The sequence below is a fragment of the Marmota monax genome, unplaced genomic scaffold, assembly GCF_021218885.2.
Source record: "Marmota monax isolate L192 unplaced genomic scaffold, Marmota_monax_Labrador192_F-V1.1 WCK01_AAM20220418_F8-fsc00006, whole genome shotgun sequence".
NCBI lineage: Eukaryota > Metazoa > Chordata > Mammalia > Rodentia > Sciuridae > Marmota > Marmota monax.
The window spans coordinates 20379931-20406018 of record NW_026693712.1 but is presented as its reverse complement, the minus strand read 5'-3'; the positions used below and the strand labels follow the sequence as shown (position 1 = coordinate 20406018).

The following is a 26088-nucleotide window of genomic DNA, read 5'->3' as shown; positions in this document are numbered from 1 at the left end:
ATCCAAATTGGCTGCTGTTCTCCCTGTAGAAACACACAAACAAAACCCCAACTCCAGACAATCACTGGGTCAGGACCTTTCCATTGTCCTGTTAGAATATCTTTCCAAAGTACCTTAGGCTTATGTACATTTTTTGGATACATATGTCTTTCCGCAGCACTAAGTCCTTATGAATCCAAATTTTAAAAGTTTAGTGTAAAAACGGTGATTTTAAGTTTATCTTTGGGGCATATATACCCCTTAAAGATCATCTTCTAGTTTTCCTTTAAGGTTAGTACATTCACCCTTAGTTGCTTTTTTTCCTCCTAGTTTTTTTTCTTCCTATTTTGTGGGTTTAAAATTCTTGTCTTCCTACATTTTTTAATCTTTCTACATCTTGTTTATCTTTTTCTTTTTAACTTTCTATACTTCTGTCTTTAAAGTTTTTCACTTCAAATTTTTAATCTTCTTTATCTAAATATCTTTTATCCTATTATCTTCCCATTTTTTAAAGTAATGCCTTTAAGATTAATTAGGCTTCCAATGATGCAATAAAGCAATCTTTTTTTCCGCCATGAAGGTATCTCGACCACCTTCAATTTAACCTTTTAAAGCCTTTTAATTATCATCTATACTGTACTTTTAAATGTACTTTTCACCACCTACAACTTCACTCTTCTAAACGAGACTTAGATTTTTTTTAAATCGCTTCAATGTTAGTTTACATGGCTGCCCTTCAACCAAAGGCTTTTTTTTTTTTTTTTAACTCCATTGAGAAGCTTTGTCTCAATCTGCCATGTACAAATACCTTTTTCTTCTTTCTTCCTTTCTCAAGCTTTTAAAGTAAGTCTAGTTTCCTCAAAATCTTTTTAAATGGCATTTTACAACTTTTACTTTACCACATAGAGATTATCTCATCTAGAAACATTTATTTTTCCTTTAACCTTTTATATTAAAATATATTTCCACATCTTGAATCTTTTTCTATCTCTTTTTTAACCGTTAACCCTTTTTATAAATTCACATTTTGAAACAACTCTTATAAAATTTCTGATTTAGACAAATTACTCCACTTTAATAAGATGAAAGACTTTCATGTTTTTTATGATACTATAATACTATAATTGAAACCCAACTGAAAATTTTTCTACTCTTTGTATATAAATTACACATGATAGAATCTTAACACTTAGTAACCTTGTTTTAGCAAAGACACAGACACAAAGCAATATTAAACATTTTTCCATTTACCAATTTATGAAAACACACATAATGTTTAAATATATTACCTTATGGAACTTAATAAGTAAAGAGTACTTGATCTTATATTTAGTGGTTGATATTTTAACACTTTAGCTTTGTAAATTAATTAGATGTCTGTAAAAACCAAGATCTTAGACAAATGTAGTAAACAGAACTAGCCATCTCTTTCTTGTTGAAGAAAAATCCTTCTACAGGATACCATGATGGTCCCATTGATATACTTAATAACTCGTCTTTAAAAAGCCATGGGCTACATTTTTGTATTGTATCAACATATGCCCTAATTGTTCTTGGTCTCACTGAGGTGCCTCCCTCCTCTAACAATTTAACTTCAAACCTTGAGTCAACCATTTTCCCCAGTTTGCCTGAGAAAGTTCTAGGAACAGGCAACTTGAAATAAAAACAAAATAAATCAAAACAATAGCATATTGTTTTTGGAATTGGTCACCCATTCTTTCTCTCTTCCTCAAGGGTGAGAAATTTCACTTACCTCTAATCTTTAGAAGTTCCCCGTACGGGCCACCAAATGCCACTGTCTGGCTGGGCACAAATGCCTCAGTCTGGCTGGGCACACAATCACGAGCCACCACACAGCTTGTAGATTCAAACAGCAACTCTTTATTCCCGAACTCACACCAGCCGTCTACAATCACGTTCTGGGGAAATCCACGTTCTCTTCCCAAATCCATGTTCTCTGCCCAAATTCACCTCCACTGGGCTTCTATCTCCAAAATATACTGTCTGAATCCCGTGAGAACTCAAGGGGAACTCAGGCAGCAGGATACGCCCTATTCCCAGCAGGAATAATCTTAAACCTTAAACCTGGAACCTAAACTGGGAACGCCCTAAACACGATTATCTTAAAACCGGGAACACCCTAATCTGCCTTGGTCCTTGAGCAAGGTCACCTACATTCAATGTCACTGCAACATGTCAGCAACATGGGGTACTCTGGCAAGGAAATTGTCATACCTACTTGGCTAATGGCTCCCAGCAGTGCGCTACCGCTTGAGCCACATCTCCAGCCCCCCAGCTTTTTAATTTTTGAGGCAGGGTTTCACTAAATGGCTTAGGTCCTTGCTAAGTTGCTGAGGCTGGCTTTGAACTCACAATCCTCTTGCCTCCTCCTCCCAAGTTACTGGGATTACAGGTGTGCGCCACCACAAATGGCTCACTGCCATTTCTTTCTTTCTTTCTTTCTTTTCCAACATCCTCAGCCTTTTCCTGTATTTTATTTAGAGACAGGATCTCACTGAGTTGTTTAGTGCCTTGCTTTTTGCTGAGACTGGCTTTGAACTCATTATCCTCCTGACTCAGCCTCCTGAGCCACTGGGAATACAGGCACGTGCCCCTGCACCCGGCTTGCTGCCACTTCTTCATCCACTATCACAGGTCCATGTCCTTCAATAGGAGAGCAATCTGTTCCTTCAGTTGCCGCTTTCCTTCCTGAGCTTTCCTCTGGCTTTGACACCTCAGCAGCTCAGCCTGGTGGTCCTGGTGATGCATAGGGCAGTAGCTCTGGGGTTCACACAGCTCCTGAAAGGCAGAGAATAGAGTAAGGGATTCCCCAGATTCCTGAACTCTGCCTACTAAGTATAACAGAGATACTGCTGCTGGCTATGACTAAAAAGAAACAGAAGTTTTTTCTCAGAGGCTTTACAGCCTCTGTGTGTTGCATGCTAGAGCTAACTTCCCTTAGTCTGCCTTCCACCCTGTGCCCTACCCTTTACCACATATTCTGGAAAGAAGTCTCTGTAGCCGCCTTTGAGAATATATAGCTCTGGATAGTACAAGGTAGGATACTGGTTCAGAGCTCTGTCTTCTTCTCTCAGAGAGCGGCACCTTTAGGAAAAATCAAGAGATTGTAGGGGTGGGTAGGTTGGAAAGAAGCAAGGTCAGAATCCCCTGGGCATGCATATAACCATGGGTTCAATCCCCAACACCACACACACACAAAGTGAAACTTCTGTGTTTGCAAAAACAAGGTCCAAACATCACCCCTCTTCTTCCTTTCCTCTTCTGCAGTCTCATTTTCAATCCTTTTCCCTGTATTGCTTTTGTGGCACTAGGGACTGAATCCAGAGCTCTACAATTGGGCTATATCCCAAGTTCTTGTTATTTTTTATTTTGAGACAGGGTCTTGCTAAGTTGCCAAGGCTAGCCTTGAACTTGAGATATTCCTGCCTCAGCCTCTCAAGCGGCTTCGATTATAGGAGTGTACCATTGTGACTGGCTTGCTCCATATTCGATTTTCAACCTTCCTAACATTCTTCAAATAGTATTGGAGAGCATCCAGTCAATCTCCATCTAAACTGGTGTGAGAAGTCCACCTCAAGATCCATCCATTTCTACATGGATGCCATGGAACATGCCTATAATCTCAGGGACTCAGGAGGGAGAGGCAGGAGGATCACAAATTCAAGGCATGATGGCATGACTCAGTGATACCCTATTTCTTTCATTCATTCATTCATTCATTCATAAATAAATAAATAGGGTTGGGGATATAGCTCCGTAGAGCACCCCTGGGTTCAATTCCCATTATTAGGGAAAAAAAAATCCATTTCTATTGCCCACCTTATCCCATGTAGACACTCACATTCTGGGGCCCCTCTCTGAGGAGAATTCACAGTGAAACACGATGATTATTCTTTTCTGGATGTCCAAGGGGACAATGGGTTTCTTCAGGAAGAAGTTATATAGTTCTTTCTGACTATATAAGTTTAAGGCTCCCTGTAGAGGATGAATTTTTTTTTTTTTTAAGAGAGAATTTTTTTAATATTTATTTTTTAGTTTTTGGCAGACACAACATCTTTGTTTGTATGTGGTGCTGAGGATCAAACCTGGGCCACACGCATGCCAGGCGAGCGCGCTACCTCTTGAGCCACATCCCCAGCCCAAGGAGGAATTTTAATTAGTATTCCCTCCAGAGCCTGTGTAAAGTATCAATACTAGAAATGACTAGTATAGCATCCTGGGATACTTAGGTCAGAAAAAGTAGACAAAAAGAACTTTCAAATAGGGACCTTTGTGTATCTCTGTATCTACTCCAGGGCCTGGCTTAGAACTTGGTATGTAGTAGATTCTCAATAAATACGCATAGAACTGAATCACCTGGAGTGTAGGGATCATTGCAAGGAATGTCCATACACAGTGTTCAGTCTGTGGATAGAAGAGATCGGTTGAGAAGGGAAAAGAAAAGTAAGTCGCTCAAGGTATACAGAATTAAAATAGGAATGAGAATTTCAGCCTGGAAGTGTTCCAAATCTATAATCTCTGCTTTGGTTTTAAACTTCACAGGACTCTTTATCCACAGACTCCTTTTAAGAAAGTCCCATCTTTGCCAGGTATAGTGATGCACTCCTGTAATCCCAGTGACTTGGAAGGCTGAGACAGGAGGATCACAAGTTTGAGGCCAGCCTCAGCACCTCAGTAAGGCCCCAAGCAACTTAGAGACCCTGTCTCAAGAAAAATTAGGGCTGGGGTTGTAGCTCAGTGGTAAAGTGCTTGCCTACATGTTTGAGGCACTGGGTTCAATTCTGAGCACCACATATAAATAAATGAATAAAATAAAGATTAATCAACATCTAAAAAAATATTAAAATAAATAAAAATAAAAAAGGATGAGGATATGGTTCAGTGGTTAAGCACCCCTGCATTCAATTCCCCGCCAAAAGAAAGAAAGAAATTAAGTCCCATATCTAGCCCATCTCTGCTAATGTCCACAATGTAACCTTACCTGGATGTGTCCTCCCAGGTACTCATATGGATAGCGGCAATCAATGATATAAAACTTCTCAATCAGATCTTGGAACTTTCCAGACAGTAAGGCAGCCACCTACACAGAAACAATGATTGAATACCCTGCTCATTGCCCTCTGACAGAGAAGTGTCAATCACATTGCTCCTTATGTGCACGCTCCCATTAGTCACCCAGGATTCCACTATAATCAAGAGTCAACCCATATGTGCAATGTGGTGGTTCAGCCTAACCCCACATAAGATTATGAAATGGGGGCTGGGGATGTGGCTCAAGCTGTAGTGCACTCGCCTGGCATGCGTGCGGCCCAGGTTCGATCCTCAGCACCACAAACAAACAAAGATGTGTGTCCGCCGAAAACTAAAAAATAAATATTAAAAAAAAAAAAAAAATTCTCTCTAAAAAAAAGATTATGAAATAGAAGTGGCATTTGTAAGGCTCTAAAATGGCTAGTATTGCCAGGACACCAAGGAAGACCTTACTGCAGCTACCCATTTAGAGGTAGGAGTAGCTGGAATTAGCTTCTTAGGAGATTTCAAAAGACTTCTACAGTAGCAGAGTTAGCAGCTAGAGATGCCAGTTTTACAAGATATGGGGAAAAAAAATTCCCCACCTGCATTTAAAAAAAAAAAAAAATGCATGCATAAGGCCCTGGGTTCAATCCTCAGAAAATAAAAATTTCAAAAGCAAGCCTTGGGATTGGGGATTTAGCCAGAGACAGACTGCTTGCCTAGCATATGCATGGTCCTGGATTTGGTCCTTGGCCCTGAAAAAAAAAGAAGGGAAAAAAGAAGAAAAAAAAAAAAGCAAGTCTTTCAGACATAGAAAAAAAGAATTCATACTTAGAGGTAGAAACTTAAGCTACTTATAGAGGTATAAATTGGTTCACAATGGAGAGAACACTGTGAATAAAAATTTCTCTTCCAACATTTTTTTTTTTTTGAAGGGGGAGGGACTTGAACCTGGGGTGTTCTACTACTAGGCTTCATCCCCAACTCCTATTTTGAAATAGGGTGTAGTTGAGTTGCCCAGGCTGGCCTAAAATTTGTGATGCTTCTGACTGAGTCTCTTGAGTAGCTGGGATTACAGATGTGCACTATGATGCTTGGCTTCTAACATCTTAAGTAAACAGAAAAATACACAAAGATGTAGGCACAATTTGATATTAATACAACATTGTTTTACGTTATCAAAATATTAGAAATAAGTTAAATATTCAATAAGGGGTTGAGGTTATGGCTCAGTGGTAGAGCACTTGCCTAGCATGTATGAGACTTGGGTTCGATCCTCAGCTTCACATATAAATAAATAAAATAAAGGTATTGTGTTCAACTACCACTAAAAAATAAATATTTTAAAAAATATTCAATAAGGGGTTGGTTAAATAAGTTATATACATGTCAGTACAGCAGAATATTATATAGCAGTTAATATGATACTATATATATCTTTTTATTGATATAGAAATTCGTATATGCCAGGTGTGGTGGCATCCCAGCAATTTGGAAGGCTGAGGCCTGAGGATCACAAATTTGAGGGCAGCCTCAGCAACTGAGCAACCCTGTCTCAAAATAAAAAATAAAAAGGCATAGGGGCTGGGGATGTGGCTCAAGCGGTAGCGCGCTCGCCTGGCATGCGTGTGGCCCGGGTTCGATCCTCAGCACCACGTACAAACAAAGATGTTGTGCCTGCTGAAAACTAAAAAATATTAAAAAAATTCTTAAAAAAAAAAAAAAAAGGCATAGGGATGTATCTCAGTTGTAGAGCACCCCAATCCCCAGTATCAAAAGAAAAGAAAGAGACAATTATGATGTCTTACTAATTCCAACACTTTTTCTTTTTTTTGGGTACTGGAATCAAATCCAGGGGTTTGTGCATAGTAGGCCAGAACTTACCATTGAGCTAGACCACCCAACCCTTTTAAAATTTTATATTGAGATAGGGTCCCACTAAGGGTCCCACTAAGTTGCCCAGGCTGGCCTTGAACTTGTGATCCTCCTGCCCTAGTCTCCCAAGTAGGTGGGATCTATAGGCATGTGCCATCATGCCTGGCATAATTCGCATTTTTATAAAACATACTATTATTAAATCTAGAAAATATCTCTAGTGGTTATATCTTTGCTGGTAAAACTATGAGTCAAGGGACTACATAATTATTGTACATACTGGGAAACTTTCTGAGAATAAAAGAGAACATGAGCTGGGTACAGTGGCCCATACCTGAAATCTCAGCTACTCAGTAGGCTGTGGCAAGAGGATCACATGTTCGAGGGCAGCCTGGCAGCTTAGTGAGACTTTATCTCAAAGTATAAAATTTAAAAAAGGACTGGGGATACAGCTCATGGTAGATCACCACTGGATTCAATTTCTAGTGCTGGGGGTGGGGGTGGGAGGGAAGAGAACACTATTAATAATTATCCTAATAGATATAAAAGGGATTATAATATAAAAAGACAAGGTTTATGTTTACTTTATCTGAGACCCTAGGTAAGTAGTATTTTTTTCCTTTTTGTGTTTGCATCCCTCCCTCCTTCCTTCCTGTTTTTTAAAAATACTTATGCATCATTTGTTTAAAACAAAAAATCAGAAAAATGGACAAAAAAGGGAGTACTTTAATACAGTTTCAGTTGAATAAGGAGCCTATGTGAATGAACACAATGAAAGAAATACAAATGGAAATGGGATTTTAGTAACAGAATGGACCAGATGGTAGCTTATGTAACCAACCAGTTACCATCTCCAGAAATCTGCTTACTGTTTCTGGGTTGATGTACTTCAGATCCTGGTGTCTCCCTGACACGACTGGCAGCACACATACCTAGAAATACCCAAAAGCTGAAATAACAGCAAGTATTCTCCAACCAAGCCTGAGATCAAAGACCCATATATTGTCCTCCTTTCAAAAGATTCTTAAAACCCCAAAGCTTTAAAAATCAATGGTCTCTATAACATGTATATGCAGCAATTCCTTTTCTTTTTTTTTTTGGTGTAGGGAATTGAACCCAGATGGGCTTAACCACTGAGCTACCTCCCCAGCCCTTTGTATTTTATTTTGGGACAAGGTGTCACTAAGTTGCTTAGGGCCTTGCTAAGTTGCTGATCCTCCTGCCTCAGCCTCCCAACTCACTGGAATTATAGAAGTGTGTAACTGTACCTATAATTTTATTTCTAAGAACTGATACCAAGGAACTAATGAAGGATGTGTATGAAGTTTTAGATTTCTTTACAAAACACACACTTCATTTATAAGGAAAAAATATAAAACTAAATAAAGCTAAATATCCCACAAGATGAAACTTATGAATAAATTATAATCAGCCAAAAAATTAAATAATGTATGCTATTCAAAATGATGAAAGGATGGGTATGGGTGGTATATGCCTGTAATCCTAGTTACTTGGGAGGCTGAGGGTAGGATAGGTTACAGGCCAATGTCAGCAACTTAGCAAAACCCTTAACAATTTAGTGGAATCATGTCTTAAAAACAAAACCAAACCAAAAATCCAAAATGGCTGAGGATGAAAAAATGATGAAATAAAACTGTTTTGTGGACATGAAAAGATGTTCGTAACATAATTTTTTTCTTTTTTGGCAGTACTGGGATCAAACCCGTACTGCATGCTAGATAAGTGCTCTACCACTGATCTATATCTTTAGCCCCATTATATAATATAAAATTGGGGATGAAAGCCCAATAGATTACAAAATAGCATAAGAAATTTTTGTAGAAAAACAGAAAATGTATTTGTTATTTGTGTAATTATACTGAAAAAAAATCTATGGGAACATACACCACATAATAACTATTCTGATTTATAATGTTTAGAACAAGTTTCTTCATTTTCTACTTTTTCAGAATTGGCCAAGTATTATTAATATAATTTTTAAAAAGATTTTTAACAATAAGAAGATAAAAAGTGTCGGGGGGAGCATGGGACGATTAGATGAACTCTAGATAGAGCAAAAGGGAGGGAGGGTAAGGGAGGGGGCATGGGGATAGGAAAGACGGTGAAATGAGATGGACATCATTACCCTAAGTACATGTATAAAGACATGAATGGTGTGACTCTACTTTGAGTACAACCAGAGATATGAAAAATTGTGCTCTATATGTATAATATGAATTGTAATGCATTCTACTGTCATATATAACAAATTAGAATTTAAAAAAAAGATAAAAAGTATCATACTTTCCCCACTGTTCTGGATTTTCCTAGATAAATAAGAAATACTTTCTCTCTGGAAAGGCATAAGACTAAGATCTACCTGCACATACCTTCAAGTTTACAAAGAGTACTTTGTGACCATGTAAAATTATACCTGACATCTTCTGAAAACAGAAGAAAAAGATTAAAATCCAAAGCAACTCACTAAAATACAGGAAGAGGCTGACGATGCAACTCAGTGGTAGTATGCTTGCCAAGCATGCATAAGGAAAAAAAAAGAAACCTATACAAACACACCCCCACATACACACATAAATGATGAATATAACCAAACTCACCTTGGAAAAATCACCAATCAGAGGCCTCTGGTTATAATCTTCCTCCAGAACCCGAGTGATATTAGTGTCACAGAAAGAGACCTCCTTCTTTAAACATAAACCCTGAAATGACAAGATTTCCACTCATTCCTCCAATCTTCATGTTCAAGGTTTAATTTTTTTTTTTTTAATATTTCATGTTTGGACACAATGCCTTTATTTTTTATTTTTATGTGGTGCTGAGGATCGAACCCAGTGCCCCACACATGCTAGGCGAGTGCTCTACCACTGAGCCATAACCCCAGCCCCCATGTTCAAGGTTTAAAACCAGAAGATGGAAGCCAGGTGCAGTGGTGCACACCTATAATCCCAGTGAGTCAGGAGGCTGAAGCTGGAGGAGTATAAATTCGAGGCTAGCCCTGGAAATTTAATAAAACCCTGTCTCAAAAAGGTTCAGGAATGTAGGTAGCTCAGTGGTAGAGTGCCTCTGGACTCAATCCCTAGTACTGCAAAAATAAATAAATAAATAAAATAAAAATAAAAATACACACACATAAAAGCTCTTGAGGAAGGGGAGATTAGAGTCTCATTAACAATATGCATACCCTTTGATCTAATACTTTCACTGGCTTCCCCAAGGAAATAACAATATGTATAAAGACTTGGCTATAAGAATGGATCATCCTGGCATGTTTATAACAGAGTACAATTACTATCCAATTAAATATTCAATAACAGGGTTTATAATAATAATAAAAAGTATATTGTGGATTAATTTTGCACGCATAGAAATAAATTTATGATTAAAAACTACATATTTTCTAACTTTACTTAGAAAATATGTAGTTTGTAATTCCACTTTTTTTTTTTTTTTTGGCAGCACTATTTCTGGCCTGTGGGATTATAGGTATTTTACTTTGACTTCTCTTTGCTTATTTGTATTTTTTTCTTTCTTTTTTTCTTTTTTTTAAAGTACTGGGGATTGAACCTAGTGGTGCTTTACCACTGAGCAACATCTCCAGTCCTTTTGATTTTGAGACAGAGTCTTGCTAAATTGCCCAAGCTGGCCTCAAATTTGTATCTTCCTGCCTCAGTCTCTCAGACTGCTGGGATGACAGGCATGTATCAAGGTGCCCAGTCTCTTATTTATTACAGGCATGTATCAAGGTGCCCAGTCTCTTATATCATATTGAATTTATAAAATGACGAAAAATTTAGAATTTTTTTAAAAACAGGATAGGGAACAAGGACTAGTTTTTTCTGAAGTTTCTTTCTACCACACCAATCTGCAATCTGCCACATGATGTTGTTTCTGCCAGACTGCATGTAAAACAGCAATAAGTATCCATACCAACCCAAGTTCCCTTGAATTCTCTCAGATCTTTAAAAAAAGAGGGTTGGAAGATAATATGATGACATCATTTCTAAAAGTATAATGTAACAGATATTTATTTTCAAATATTTTATAAATGGTTGCAGTTATAGAAAAGAAAAAAATGAAGAGAGAAAAAAGGAATGAGGATGAATTCAAAAAAGGCATACTAATGCAATGCCAAAGCTAGAAAAGCAGAGAAGATAATTAGATAAAAGATCGTTATTTTAGCTTCCTGAGCTCTTGCTGGTCAGAACAATATATTTTTTTTTTCACTTATCTGGTATTTAGTTGTCTTTAACTTTTACTACCTGCCTTATTCTTGCCCTGTTCAAATTCTCTGGCATTGAGGGTGAGTGATACTGGCACCTTCTGTTTCAGTGATGCCTATTTGAGAAAGAATATCAGATTCCTTAGTTCTTATTTCTCAAGGTGTGTCTGGAGACCAGTAGCATCAAAATTTCCTGGAAGCTTGTTTGGAATGCAGAATTTCAGATGCACCCCAGATCTACTTAATTAAATTAAAATCTGCATTTTTAACAAGATGCCCAGATGATTTCTAAGAACACTTTGAACATGTGAACCTCCTACCTCAGCCTCTTCAGTCACTGGGATTATAGGTGTGTGCCACTGTACCTGGCAATTTAGTGAGTATATTCTTGGAATTGAGTTAAAATTAACTGAAAAGTCCTTGGAAAATTTCTCAAAAATTAAGAAACTATTTTTTTCTTTCTTTCGTTTTTGCAGTTCTGGAGATTAAAACCAGGAGCACTTTACTACTGAGCTATGAGCTACATCCCCAGCTCTTTTTATTCATTATTTTGAGACAGAGCCTAGCTAAGTTGCTGAGGCTGGCCTTGAACTTGCAATCCTCTTGCTAAAATGGTATTAAAGTAATATTATAAAGAACTTTACACCAATATATTTGACTATGTAAATGAAGTAGACAAATTCCTTAAAAGACATTAACAACCAAATTCACTCAATCAAAAAAAAGATATGCTGAATAGTTCCATATTTATATAAAAAATTGAATTTGTTGCAAACATTCTCACAAAGAAATGCTCAGGTGACTTTACTAGTGAATTGTACCAAACATTTAAAAAAGAAACTCTTCTAGGAAACTGAAAAAAATTCTTTTCAAACGGTTTACTGATGGTAGCATTATACTGATACTAACACCAAAAGATATTACAAGAAAAACAAAACACTGAAGAGAAATAAAGCTCATGAACATAAGTACAAAAATTCTCAATGAAATTTTAGCAAATCAGGCCAGGTGCAGTGGCACATGTCTGTAATCCCAGCAGAGAGATTACTTGGTAGGCTGAAATAGGAGGTTACAAGTTCAAGAAGAGCCTCAGCAACTTATCGTGACCCTAACTTAAATCCCCAGTACAAAAAAAAAAAAAAAAAAAAAAAGTACAAATCCCTATTCTTAACTAAATAAATATAAAAAGAATAATATATCGTATATCATAACTTAGTAAAGTTATCACAAGAATCCAAAGTTTTTTTTTTGTTGTTGTTATATTTTGCAGTATGGGGATGCAATCTAGGGTCTCATGCAGGCTAGGCTAGTGTTCTATCACTGAATTACATGTCCAGCCCTTTTTAAATTTTATTTCGATATTTATTCATTTAACTCTAGATAGAAACTTAGGTCATTTCCTATCTTGAGCTGTTATAAATCAAGTTTCTATAAACTTAGTTGTACATGTCTTTGGTGGACATATGCACTCATTTTCCCCTGGCTTATCATCCAGAATGAATTTCAGGGTCATAAAATGCTTAGGTATAGGAGTACTGTCAGTTTTCCAAAGCAACTGCACCAATTAAAAAACTCAAGGGGCTGGGGATGTGGCTCAAGTGGTAGCGGGCTTGCCTGGCATGTGTGCGGCCCGGGTTCGATCCTCAGCACCACATACAAACAAAAAGATGTTGTGTCCGCTGAAAACTAAAAAATAAATATTAAAAACTCTCTCTTTAAAAAAAAAAAAAAAAAAAAAAAAAACTCAACAGCAGGGCTGTGGCTCAGCAGTGGTGTACTTGGGTTCAATTTTCTGCACCACATATAAATAAATAAAACAAAGGTCTATCTATCAACAACTAAAACATATTTAAAAATATTTTAAGGGCTGGGATGTGGCTCAAACGGTGGCGCGCTCGCCTGGCATGCGTGCGGCCCGGGTTCGATCCTCAGCACCACATACAAACAAAGATGTTGTGTCCGCCAGATACTGAGGAGTAAATATTGAAAAATTCTCTCTCTCTCTACCTCTATTTCTCTCACTCTCTCTTAAAAAAAAAAAATAAATAAAATTAAAAAAAAAAATTACGTATAAAAAAAAAAAAAAAATATTTTAAAAACAACAGCAATAATATGAGGATTCAAGTTGCCCCTTGCACCTTTTCCTCGGCATGCTTGTTTTCAATACCCCAGCAAGTGTATAGTGATATATCACTGTGTTGTTAAATTGCATTTCCCTAATGACCATAGGTCTAATAACCATGTTTCTCTTTTTTAAAAATATTTATTTTTTTAATATTTATTTTTTAGCTTTAGGTGGACACAATATCTTTATTTTATTTTTATGTGGTGCTGAGGATTGAATCCAGGGACTCGCACGTGCAAGTGCTCTACTGCCGAGCCACAAACTCAGCCCCTGTTTTCCCTCTTTTATGAAGCACCTTTCAAAGTTTTTTTTTTGGTCCCTTTTTAAAAATTTGTTCTTTAGATTCAATTATTTCTTGGTGTCCTTTCTGTTGAGAGCCACAGCCGAAGGGGCCCCAGCAAACTTTCAGACTGCCAGCTGATGATTGGCTCACAGCGGCCCCAGCAACATCTAGCTGATTGGCTCCTCTGCGGTGATGCTCATTGGGCTGCTTCCCTGCCCTTTCAGGCCACGGAGCTGCTCACTGGGGGACTTTTTTGGCTCTGCCCGCGCACCCAGCCAATCGGCCTCAAGAGCAGGAGGATTGTGGGAGGTGGAGAGGCTGGTGGTTGTGGGAGAGGCTTGTGGGAAGCCGGTGGTGGCAGTTGGGCTCTGAGGGTTTTTCCTGAGGAGCTGTTTTGTTTGGCGTGTGTGGTTGTAAAAATAAAGTTAGTTTCTTTTGACAAGTGGCTCCTGAATTGTGCCCAGCCAGACTGCGGCACTTTCTATATATTCCGTATACAAATCCTTTAATGGATAATGCGTTTCAAACATCTTGCATTCTATGGCTTGTGTTTCCTCTATTTATGGTATCTTAATAAATAAATAATTTTTATTTTGAGACAGGGTCTCATTAAGTTGTCTAGACTGACCTCAAACTTGTAATCCTCTTGCCTCAATCTCCCAAAGAACTGAGACTATATAGACACTGCACCAGGCTTGCAAGATTTTTTTTTTTTGTGGTGCTGGAGATTGAACCCAGGGCCTAAGTGCATGCAAGGCAAGCACTCTACCAGCTGAGTTATTTTCCCATCCCACAAGATTGTTTTAATCTTTGAATATCAAGCAATGTAATTCATAATATTAACAGATTAAAAGGAAACTCATGTTTGTCTCAATAGTCACAGAGAAAGCCTTTGACAAAATCTAAATACCTGTTCCTGCTAAAAATCTCTCAGCAAATTAGGAATACAAAAAGACATCCTCAACCTGATGAAGGGAATCTCAAGAAACCTATAGTAAACATCATATTCAATATATAAAATTTAATGCGCACTGGGGTTGTGGCTCAGCATTAGAGTGCTCGCTTAGCACGTTTGAGGCCCTGGGTTCAATCCTCAGCACCACATAAAAATAAATAAATAAAATAAGGGTATTGTGTAAACTACAACTAAAAAATATTAAAAAAACATTTTTTTAAATGCTTTTCTCCTAAGATCAAATACAAGGCAAGGGGTTCTCAATAATTTTTAAGACTGTAAAGGAGTGGGGGGAGAAAAAAAAATTGTAAGGGAGTCCCAAAACCAAAAAACTTGAGAACTATTAATCTAGAAGAAGGGAAAATTAATACAGGAAATAAAAATAAAGTAAGAGTAGAAAGATGCTTCCAACAGCCTCAAGCATTTCTGTATTCTTTGCAATGACTTAAAAAGACCTACATGACCTGTCCTCCCCACATTTTCTACCATTCTCCACTTGTTCACTTTGCTCCAGTCACACTGATCTTACTATTATTCCCAAATGTGCCAAGCTCAGGTATATAGAGTGTAGAGTACACTTGCTTTTTCTTCTGGCTGAAACAACTCACTCCCATACTCACCCTGTTTGTTTGTTTGGCTCCCTTGCTCCTTCAGGTGTCTGCTCAAATGTCACTCTTACGAGGTCTTTTCTGATCTAACATACTGAAAAATCAACTCTAGCCCTACCCAACCCCAATCAAGATACTCCTATTTTTTTTTTGAACCAAGGATGGAATCCAGCAGTGGTTTACCACTGAGCCACATCTCTAGCCCTTTTTTTTTTTTTACATTTTATTTAGAGACAGAGTCTCACTGAGTTGCCTAGGGCCTTGCTAAGTTGCTGAGCCTAGCTTTGAACTCGCGATCCTCCTGCCACTGGGATTACAGGCAGGTGCCACCATGCCTGGCTCAGATACTCCTCTTTGCCTGCTTTACCATCAGAGTATTTTTAGCATCTGCCATTTTATACATATGTTTATTTGTTTCCTCTTGTCTAGAATGTAAGATCCATGAGAGTAGCATTCTATTGTGTTGGTGTGCTCCTTACTGTATCCTCCAAAAATAGAATGAATAGGATGTGGTATGAAGGGAGAGCTTTAGATAGGAGCAGGGATATCTGTAGAATAGCAGATTATGTAAGTATCAAAGCAGATAATTTGCTATATTTGGCAAGAAAAGAAGGTAGTTTTCTTCTGATTGCTTCTGTTTTCTCTTTGAATCAAAACCTATCAAACTTGGGGCCGGGGTTGTAGCTCAGTGGTAGAGTGCTTGCCCGACATGTGTGAGGTTCTGGGTTCGATCCTCAGCACCACATAAAACTAAATAAACAAAATAAAGGTATTGTGTCCATCTACAACTAAAAATATTAAAAAAAAAAAACAAAAAAACAAAAACTGTCAAACTTAACATGTTTAAAGTTATATTTAATCTCCTCCTTCTTGCACAGCCTGCAACCAACCTATTAAATTCTGTTGAGTCTATCCTCCAAAATATATTCTGAATTCATCCATTTCTCTGCCTCTATAGCCTCTACCTTAGTTCAGGCTATTGCCATTTTTTTTTTAAAATAGTTTTAGTTTTAGATGGGCACAATTCTTTTATTGTTTATTTAGTTTTTTTATGTGGTGCTGGGGATTAAACCCAGGGCCTCACACATGCTAGGCAAGCACTCTACCACTGAGCTACAACCTCAGCCCCTGCTACTTCTTTTTGTTTTATTGAGATGGGATCTCACTGTGTTGGTCAGGCTGGTCTTGAATTCATGGGTTCAGGTGATCCTCCTGCCTCAGCCTCTCATTAGCTGGAACTAACACCACCACACCTAGCTTACCACCAACTCTTGCCAGGACTATAGCAAAGCTTCCTTCTCTTACTATTTCCAACTTAATTTTTTACCCATTATTCCCAATCTAGCATTGAGAATGGTCTTCATAAAACAAAAATCAGAGCATATTATATTCCTGCTTAATACCGCCCCCAATAGTGTCCAACTGTACTTAAAATAAAATCTAAACATTCACCATGGTCTAAAAAGCCCTTTATGTCCTGCCTCCTGACTACCTCTTTTTTCCCAACTCATGCAAATCTCCCCTTACTCACATTGGCTTCTCATGTCCTTGAGAACCCAAAGAACTTTTCAACACTGGGAACTTTCTACATGCCACATACCCTTATCAAGGTACACTCTTTCTTCTACTTGTCATGTATGTTACCCTTCAGAACTAGGGTAACCAACTTTATCTCAGTTTGTCTAGGACTTTCCCAGCTTTATCATATAAGATCCCACATTCTAGGAACAGTTTAGTTCACCACCCTATTCTTAACTAAATATCCCTGCTGTGAAAATAAAATTTCCCTTAGTTTCTATTATTTTATGATTATTAGGGAGGGTTACAGGAGATTGAACCCACAGTTACAGGAGATTGAACCCACTGATCTACACCCCCAGCCCTTTTTATTTCTTATTTGAGACAGGGTCTTGCTACATTGCTGAAACTGTCCTCGAACTTAAGATCTTCCTGCCTCAGTCTCCAAAGTCACCTGTCTTAAGATTATATCTTCTTGATCTCTGCAGCCCTAACATTTAGTACAATGACTGCAAAATATTAGGCATACAATGTTGTTTATGCAAAAAAGAATGAAGCCAGGCATGGTGATGCACACCTGTAATCCCAGCAACTCAGGAAGCAGAGGCAAGAGGATCCCAAGTTCAAAGCCAGCCTCAAGAAGTGAAGCCCAAAGCAACTTAGAAAGACCCTCTGGGGGGAAAAGAGAGAGAGAGTGTGAGAGAGTATGTGCATGCGCGCACGCGAGTGCTGGAGGATGTGACTCAGTAATTTAGCACTCCCAGGTTCAATCCCTGGTACCAAAAAAAAAAAAAGAGAGAGAAAGAATGAAGAGCTGGGTATGTTGGCACAGGCCTGTAATCCAGACAACTCAAGAGGGTGAGGCAGAAGAATCATGGTTCAAGGCCTGCCTCAGCAACTTAGCATGACCCTATCTCAAAATAAAAAAATAAAAAGGGTTGGTTTTGTAGCTTTGTAGTGTGGTAAAGCACCCCTGGATTCAATCTTCAGTACCAAAAAAGAATGAAGAAACACAAATATATCATCAGGGAGCAGCATACCTCAGTGCCTTCTTGATCTTCTAGGGAAAATTCCATCAACACATTTGAAATCTCTTCTACCTGGTCTTCAAGTTTTGGAATTTTATCCAATGTTGGAACTGTAGTAATGGGACTGCCCAAATATTTCATTTCACTTTCTGCAAACTTCCCATTGTCCTGTCAAGGATAACAACAATATTAAAACCTATTTAGGACCTTTACCTTACACCATATAAAAAATTAACTGATCCATTTGTGGTGGTGTACACCTGTAATTCCAGTGACTTGGGATACTGAGACAGGAGGATCATAAGTATAAAGCCAGCCTGGACAACTTAGATAGAACCTGTCTCAAAACATAAAAAGTGCTGTAGATAAAGCTCAATGATAGAGCATCCCTTGGTCAATCCCAGTATAAAAAAGTAAGTAAGTAAAAGATTTTATGCATTGAAGGACATTATCTTTATTTAAAGGATGTACATTTTGTTAATTTTTTTTTTTTTTTGGGGGGGGTAAGACTTAAACTCAGAGCCTGGGAATACTAGGCAAACATTCTATCACTGAGCTATACCCCCAGTCCAAAGGATATTATTAAAAGACAACCCAAAAAATGGGAGAAAATATTTTCAAATCATATATCCAACGAGGAATTAACATCAGAATATATAAAGTACTCCTAGAACTCAACAAAAACAAATAGGATTTGAATAGACATTTCAAAGAAGACATATACATAGCCTGACAGCATACCAAAAGATACTCAACATATTTAGCAGAGAAATCAAAATGAAAATCACAAGGAGATACCACTTTATACCCATTAAAATGAGTATTATAAGGACAATAGGTGCTTATGCACTACAGGTAGGAATGTAAAGTGGTATAGTCACTATGAATAGTATGGCAGTTCTTCAAAAAACTAAATATATCCAGGTGCAGTGGTACATGCCTGTAAATCCAGTGGCTTGGGAGGCTAAGGCAGGAGGATCACAAGTTTGAGGCCAGCCTTAGCAACTTAGCAAGGACTAAGCAACTTAATGAGACCCTGTCTCAAAAAAAAAAAAAAAAAAAAAAAAGGGCTGGGGATGTAGCTCATTGATTAAGCACTCCTGGGTTTAATCCCCAGTATCAAAAAAAAAAAAAAAAGAATAAGGTACTGTCACCAGGCATGGTCCTTCAGTCATTCATGCCTGTAACCCAGTACTTGGGAGGCTGAGGTAGGAGTGATTGAGCCCAGGAGTTCAAACTCGGCCTGGGAAACACAGCAAGCCCTATCTCAAAGAAAGGAAAGAAAAGAAGCCAATCATGGTGGTGCATAACAACTGAGGTAGAAGGGTCCCAAGTTTGAGGTCAGCCTGGGCAATGTGGCAAGACCTTTAGCAACTTAGCGAGACCCAATCCCAAAATAAAAACATTAAAAGGATTGAGGCTGTAGCTTGATGGTAAAATGCCCCTAGTTCAATAACCCAATAATAATAAAAAAAAAAATTTAATAAAATGATTGAAGGAAATATAGCTCTTTCCTCTCTCTGTTCAAACTTTACTTGTCCACCCCTGTCTCACACAGCCAGATTAAAAAAAGTCAAGGGTCACAAATCTGCTATCCTATAATACCCCAACCTACCCTTAATGATGATATTCAATGACTCACCAGCACAGAAGGGGAAGACATGTAAGGACCTCCTGATCTTTTTTGAAACCTCAGGTTCCTGGGTGTCTGCCACTCCAAGGCCTTAAAAGTGTTTTTATCCTGCATAAGAAAAACTATGTTGGCGGGAGGAAGAGACATATTAATTGGGCCCTGCCAAAAACATTTTGTCTAATCAAACTATGAATAACCCTCATGAAACACATCAAATGTAATCATTAAATGTATACCCTGAAGATGCAAATAATGGTTTGAATTTGATGTCTGGCACCTAGATTTGCTTGTAGGATATTAATTTTATCATCACAAACAAAAGAATTGAGGAGTTGGGGAGAACCTGCTTGGGAAGAAGATGGTAAGATTTCAAAAAGTGTTTATAAGGACAGGCATGGTAGGCACACACCTGTAATCCCAGCAACTTGGGAGACTGACACAGAAGGACATTAAGTTCAAGGCTAGTCTGGGCAACTCTGCAAGATCCTGTCTCAAAAAAAAGTTTTAAAAAAAGTCTGAGTGTAAAACTCAGTATTATAGTGCTTGCCTAGCACATGTAAGGCCCTGAGTTCAGTCTCCAGCACATTGCAGGGAAAAACTGATTATAAACTAGGCCTGGTGGCATACACCTATAGTACCAGCTAATCGAGAGACTGAGGCCCAAGAATCATTAAATCAGTATTAAATCAATAAAAATCTGAATAGAACAGCCAAAAACATGAACATATCTTTGTCAGAGTAACAAAACAACAACTATCTTTTATGCACAGTGACCCTGGGAGAAGGGATGGAAGGTAGTTTTTTTTTAAAAAAAAAAAAAGGAGGGCTGGGGATGTGGCTCAAGCGGTAGCTCGCTCGCCTGGCATGTGTGCGGCCCGGGGTTCGATCCTCAGCACCACGTACAAACAAAGATGTTGTGTCCGCCGAAAAAAAGCTAAAAAATAAATATTAAAAAATTCTCTCTCTCTCTCTCTCTTTTAAAAAAAAAAAAGGAAGGAGATTAATTACACAATTATCTTAGTGATTAGGTATCTAGGATAGGAAAATTTCAACATGGATCTGAAATATGGTCAAAGGCTTAGACAGAAAAAAACATGACTTCTTCAGAATAGGGACTAAAGGGATATAGCTAGTGATACAACATGCTATTAGCATAGTTCAGTCCTTAGCATTATCAATCCTTAGCACTAAAAATAAAGTGGTTGGGTGCAGTACCCTCATTTGTAATCTCAGCTACTTGGGAGTCTGAGGTAGGAAGATCACAGTTTGAGGTTACCTGGACAATTTAGGGAGATCTGGTCTCAAAATAAAAGAATTTTAGAGTTCTTGCCTAGTATAGCAAACCCCTAGGTTCAATTCTCAATCCACAAATTAGAAAATAATAATGATGATGATGATGATGATGGAGCCAGGTGCAGTGGCACAAACCTGTAATCTCATAGACTCAGGAGACCAAGGCAGAATTGTAAGTTTGAGGCCAGTCTCAGCAACTTAGACTCTGTCTCAAAATAAAAAATAAATAAATAGACTGGGGATGTAACTCAGTGGTAAAGAACCCCTGGGTTCAATCCCAGTACTAAGTAAATAAATATCTATACAAATAAATAAAACTCCATGTAAAGAATCTTTGAGGGCTGGGGTTGTAGCTCAGTGTTAGAGCACTTGCCTGGCACATGTGAGGCACTGGGTTCAATCCTCAGCACCATATAGAAATAAATAAATAAAATAAAGGTATTCTGTCTATCTACAACTAAAAAATATTTTAAAAAAGAAAAGAATCTTTGAACGAGTTATGCATGTTATCACTATCAAAGTTTTTCTTTTTTAAGACAGGGTCTTACTGAGTTGCTGAGACTGGCCTCACACTTATAGTCCTCCTGTTTCAGTTATATGAGTAGCTGATATTGCAAACATTCACCCCCATACCCAGCTTAAGAAATAAATTCTTTATACAATGGTAACAACAATGTTTGTCCTTAATGTAATCAACTGAATATGAGTAATCAAGAACTCCTACTATGGAGGATTTGGATTTAGGATTCTTGTTTTAACAGGGGAAAAAAAAAAAAAAATATTACAAAGATTTTTCTTCACCTATGGTGATATAATTTGCTTGTCTAGCATACTGAGATATAAATAGCTATAGGTCTCCCAAAACCAGTAAGTCGCTTCTCTCAAAGGAATAAAATAATAATATAGAGCTGGGAAAGGTGGTGAATGCCTATCTCAGCTAATCTGGAGACTGAGACAGGAGAATCCCAAATTCAAGGACAGTCTCAATAATGTTGTAAGACCCTGCCCAAAATTAAAAATTAAAAAAAGGGCTGGTGATGTAGCTTAGTAGTAAAGCACACACCTAGGTTCAATCCCCAGTATCATAATGATAATAATAATGAATAAATATAGAATAATGTAACTATATTTCCATTAAATACTCACATTTTCTTTATTTGCAGTTAAACTATGCATTGCATCTTTCTTTTTATGGCCATGGTCCAAAGCATTGGGAGTGCTACAAAGCAGCTGTGCCTAAAAGACATTTTTTGCTGAGAACATCCAGCATCCTTGAGCCATGAGTTAATTTGAAACCCTCTGCATCCCCCCCAAGAAGCAAACCCAAACCCAAACCAAGAAGAGATACTCACTGGGCTGCCTTTCATAGCATACTGGTGGTGATTCCTGCATATTAAAGCAAACAACTAGGTAAGCCCCAAACACCTCAAATTCTCTAATTATTCAATGGGTTGAGGCATCCAACTTTTTCCTTCCTTTCTTCCAACTAGCCCTAGTCCTAGCAGATAAATCTCTTCCTATAACAATATATATTCTCTGTGGTAAATAGTAAGACCCAAGGGAAAAGGCTCTCATTTCATGGGCATAACTACATCTAAAGAGGTGTACCAAAGATGCACAAGTTTATCTTACCTTTATTTCCTCCTCTCTTTTTTCTTTTCCTGAGGTATGGGGATCAAACCCAGGGACTTGCACATGCTAGGCAAGTGCTCTGCCCCAGTGAAAAGTGCTATTATTACTTCCATGTTTTGTATAAAGAAACTGGGGTCCATTGAAATTAAGAAAGTTGTCCGTTATAGCTGGTAATATTGCAATCTACTAGAATCCAGACACTCTCATTCTAGACCCTGTAACTTGTACTTTTAATCTCTAAGACTTACACTTTTCACATGTAAATAGAAGCCAACTCATAAGCACAAGTACCATTTTCCTTTATTTTTGAAAGATAATTCTGACTCAGCTCAGGGTATAGCTCAGTGGTGGAGCACTTGTCTACCACTTGGCCCTGAGTTCAATTCCCAGCATAGTGGGAAAAAAAAAAAGATAATTCTGATTATGTGTGATGGTTAAAATGAATAGCCTTCATTTAACACAACTATTTAGATCTAGAAAACTTAAAAGTTGTTCAAGTCCAGCATTTAGGTCTTGAAGCCTACTTATACCCAAAGTGAAATTCATACTATGTGGAATCTGCATGAGATAAAATCCCTATGAACAGTGCTGTAAGATTTTAAGCATGGGGTTCATTTAGCAACAGAACTTACATCCTAGCTAACTGTACTTCCTGAGGCCCTGAAGAATCCAAGTGACCTGAAATCAAATATGAAGAATCAGTAAGAGGCATTATTCTTGCCCATGCATCCTGTTTTCCCCTCTGATTTTCTTTGTTACCAGTATGCCACATTAATTTCAAAGGCTAAACTCTAGAACACAAAGCTCTTAACTGGTACCCATCTTATGGAACAAAATACCAGAGTACAAAATACAATTTCATGGAAACTTAAAAATTTACATGTACTACTCAAAGAAAAAATACTAGGAAAGCTGGGAGAGCTGTGGCACACACCAGTAATCCCTGCAGCTCGGGAGGCTGAGGCAGAAGAATCACAAGTTCAAGTCCAGCCTCAGCAACTTAGCAAGACCTTGACCAAAAAAAACAAAAAAGGGGCTGTAGCTGTAACTCAGTGGCAGAGCACTTGCCTAGCATGCATGAGGCACTGGGTTCGATCCCCAGCACCACATAAAAATAAATGAAATAAAGGCATTCTGTCCATCTACAAATATAAAAACTTTAAAAAACAAACAAAACAAAACAGAAAACCTCGGAAATAGTGATGGAGTTTTTTTTTATTCATGAGTAGAAAAGAAAGGTTATTATGCAGGAAATCCAAAATTAGAGGAAATGCTAGAATGGTTTAGTAATGAAGCATTTTTGGGGGTACAGACCTATAGAAGTGTAAGAATCAACTGACAAAGTATTTATTTATGCTGATTCCTTTGCCTCTGATGAAATTAAACTAAGAAACAAAACTTTTCTGGACTTTCTTTTGTACCATTAATCTGTCAATAAAATATATTTCCTTTTATCTAACTTTTTCAAATGTAGAATGTTATTGTTTTTATTAGTGTTCCTATTAGTGTTATTCTTTTTCTTTTCTCATTGGCTTCATTAATCACCTCAAATTCTCTAATTAAGCTTGGCATGGTAACACACGCCTATAATCCCAGCTACACAGGAGGCTAAGGCAGAAGGATTGCAAATTTGAAGCCAGACCAGGCAACTTAGTGAGGCCCTGCCTTAAAATAAAGCAAAAAGGGCTGGGGATGTTGCTTGGTCTCTGCAGATGTACCCAGAGGCATTCAAAGTGCAGTCTTATTAAAAAAAAAAAAAAAAAAAAAAAATCCTTGCCAGGTGGGATTACTCCTGTAATCCCAGCAACTCAGGAGGCTGACTCAGGCAGATTACAACTTCAAAACCAGCCTCAGTAACTTAGCAAGGCCCTAAGCAACTTAGTGAGGCCCTGTCTCAAAATAAAAACTAAAAAGCACTAAGGGTATTGCTCAGTGGTTAAGCACCCCAGAGTTGAATTCCTGGTACTTCCTGGTACAAAAAAAAAAAAAAAAAAAAAAATCCTCTAATTACTCTCAAAATTCCAATTCTTCAGGTAGATTCTCTACCTACTTTCAGCATCTTCCATTTCTATCATACTTCCCTGTCTTCTCCCTTAAGTTATTCTTCCCTTTGAGGCCTTTACCTCCGTTTTCCCTACCAGTTTCATCAAGGTCTGCAGAAGTGGTAAGGTAAGTGGCAGACATCTCCCCACTGCTGAAATTCGTAAGATCAAGGCAACGTTTTGGAGTTCCTCTGTTGAGACATAATAGTACATCAAGATTCCCATTAGGTTGTAATATCTTGAAAGGCAAAGATCCTTCATTTGAAATACCTCTCAATGACCATCACAAAAATATAAAAAGTATCTAATTGCTTTCTAGAAATATCAGACTTCATTAAGAAAAATCTCTCAATTTTTCTCTACTCCATCATGTGCCTCATTTTCTCTTCACCAAGATATTGAGACAGGACTTAAAAACAAAAAAATAATGAGGCCCAAAGTTTATTAACTGAGTGAAATCTTGAATCCATATCCTCTACCCAGTTTATGATGAATACACAGATTTGATTTTTCCCTCCAGTCTCTAATACTTTTCAAATACTTCTCCTTATTTGGTAGTGAGGCATAAAAACATCATGACCAGTTTTTGGTTTTTTTGTTTTGTTTTAGTTTTTGGTGGTGCTAGGAATGGAACCCAGATGACCAGAATTTAAAGTACAAGAACAATAACATTAATATTAATGCTAATAAAGCAGCCAATTCATAACAGAATATTTTCAGACTTTACCCAGTCATTACATTATTTGATTTTCACAAGATCCTGTGAGAGGGGGCTGGGATACAGTTCAGCTGGTAGAATGTTTGCCTCGCATGCACAAAGCCCTGGGTTCAATTCACAACACCACAAAAAAAAAAAAAAAAAGATCCTAGTGAGACAGTTTTACACAGAAAAGCAGCCCGAGATTCAAAAGGGTCACACAGTCAACAGTGGAGCTGGGACCTAAATCCTGATCTTTGAGCTAGGATAATTAAACAAACAAGCCTGTTTGTAAAGCAAAGGAGATAAGGTATAAAAATAAAAGTGGGTTTACCCAGACAAAATGCTTAGATTTGCAGAATCGCCAAGGAGTTTGTCCATTGGAGATCTAAGGAGACCTGGACAGATGGTAAAGGAAGAGTCTCTCTCCAGGAGCAGGTGTAACATCTTCCTCTGATTGGACCTAAAACTGGGTCCTGAGCGAGACCTTCCCTCTTCTTTTGAGGATGAAAAGAGTTATGTAGACATGGTCTCTGAATCTTCACAAATGGGAGGAGAGTGGGGGACAAAACAAAACACCTTGCTAGGAGAACATCACAGACCATTCAGCTTTTCCAACACCCTCCACCCTATCCAGCCCAGTGGATTGGCAAAGGGGGATGGGAGGCTTTCCAAAGAGTGAATCACAACTCGGTTTTAAGTTTAAATCGCACTTGACGAGGCCTTTTTGTTGAAATTTTAATTTACCGAGGAGGCGCAATCTGAGGATTTTAAAGATGGGATGAAGAGAGGGCTTTGATTTGTTTGGGGCCACACAGCTTCACGCTTCTAACCGGAAGAAACTCGGGACTCCTAACTCGCGATAATGCCCATTCGGACCTCTGGCCTGAACAGACCCTACCGGAAGAAACAGGTCTCAGTGACCCTGTGGTAGAAACCGCTAGAGCTTACGTCGAGTCAGACTTACTTTCAGGAGAAAGGAAAGTGGGCAGTGACTGGATACAAGCGAAGATTCGAGAGAACGATAGGAAAATCTGAGGAAAACAGCCAGTAAACGGGACTACCTACGGTTCTGCTTCTCGCTCGACTCGATAGGATGAGGACAGGTTCTAGCAACTTCTCTCCGCAGCAGGGGGAGGTTTAGCT

General features: G+C 38.1%; 1 protein-coding gene across 2 annotated transcripts; it reads right to left on the bottom strand.

The window, feature by feature from the left end:
* Positions 1–688: 688 nt before the first annotated feature.
* Positions 689–26088, bottom strand: Cdc25c (cell division cycle 25C). 2 transcript variants are annotated; one of them, XM_046460317.2, is made up of 14 exons: positions 26007–26088; positions 25277–25481; positions 24327–24436; positions 22836–22881; positions 21924–21957; positions 21718–21807; positions 19288–19386; positions 17658–17813; positions 9507–9608; positions 7758–7820; positions 4982–5080; positions 3842–3975; positions 2973–3084; positions 689–2778 (listed from the first exon to the last, which is right to left on the bottom strand). In XM_046460317.2, the coding sequence occupies exons 2-14, from the start codon at positions 25387–25389 to the stop codon at positions 2629–2631; spliced, it is 1308 nt and encodes a 435-aa protein (XP_046316273.1). In that variant the 5' UTR covers positions 25390–25481; positions 26007–26088; the 3' UTR covers positions 689–2628. The 2 variants fall into 2 exon arrangements, with proteins under 2 accessions (XP_046316273.1, XP_046316272.1); XM_046460316.2 differs by having other exon boundaries at positions 25910–26060.

Coding starts and splice junctions, on each gene's coding strand:
- Cdc25c (XM_046460317.2), bottom strand. CDS start 25,389: ATGTTACACCTGCTCCTGGAGAGAGACTCTTCCTTTACCATCTGTCCA. Junction 22,882..24,326: donor AACTGGTAGGGAAAACGGAG/GTAAAGGCCTCA, acceptor ATTTGATTTCAG/GTCACTTGGATTCTTCAGGG. Junction 19,387..21,717: donor TAACTGCAAATAAAGAAAAT/GTGAGTATTTAA, acceptor TTTCTTATGCAG/GATAAAAACACTTTTAAGGC.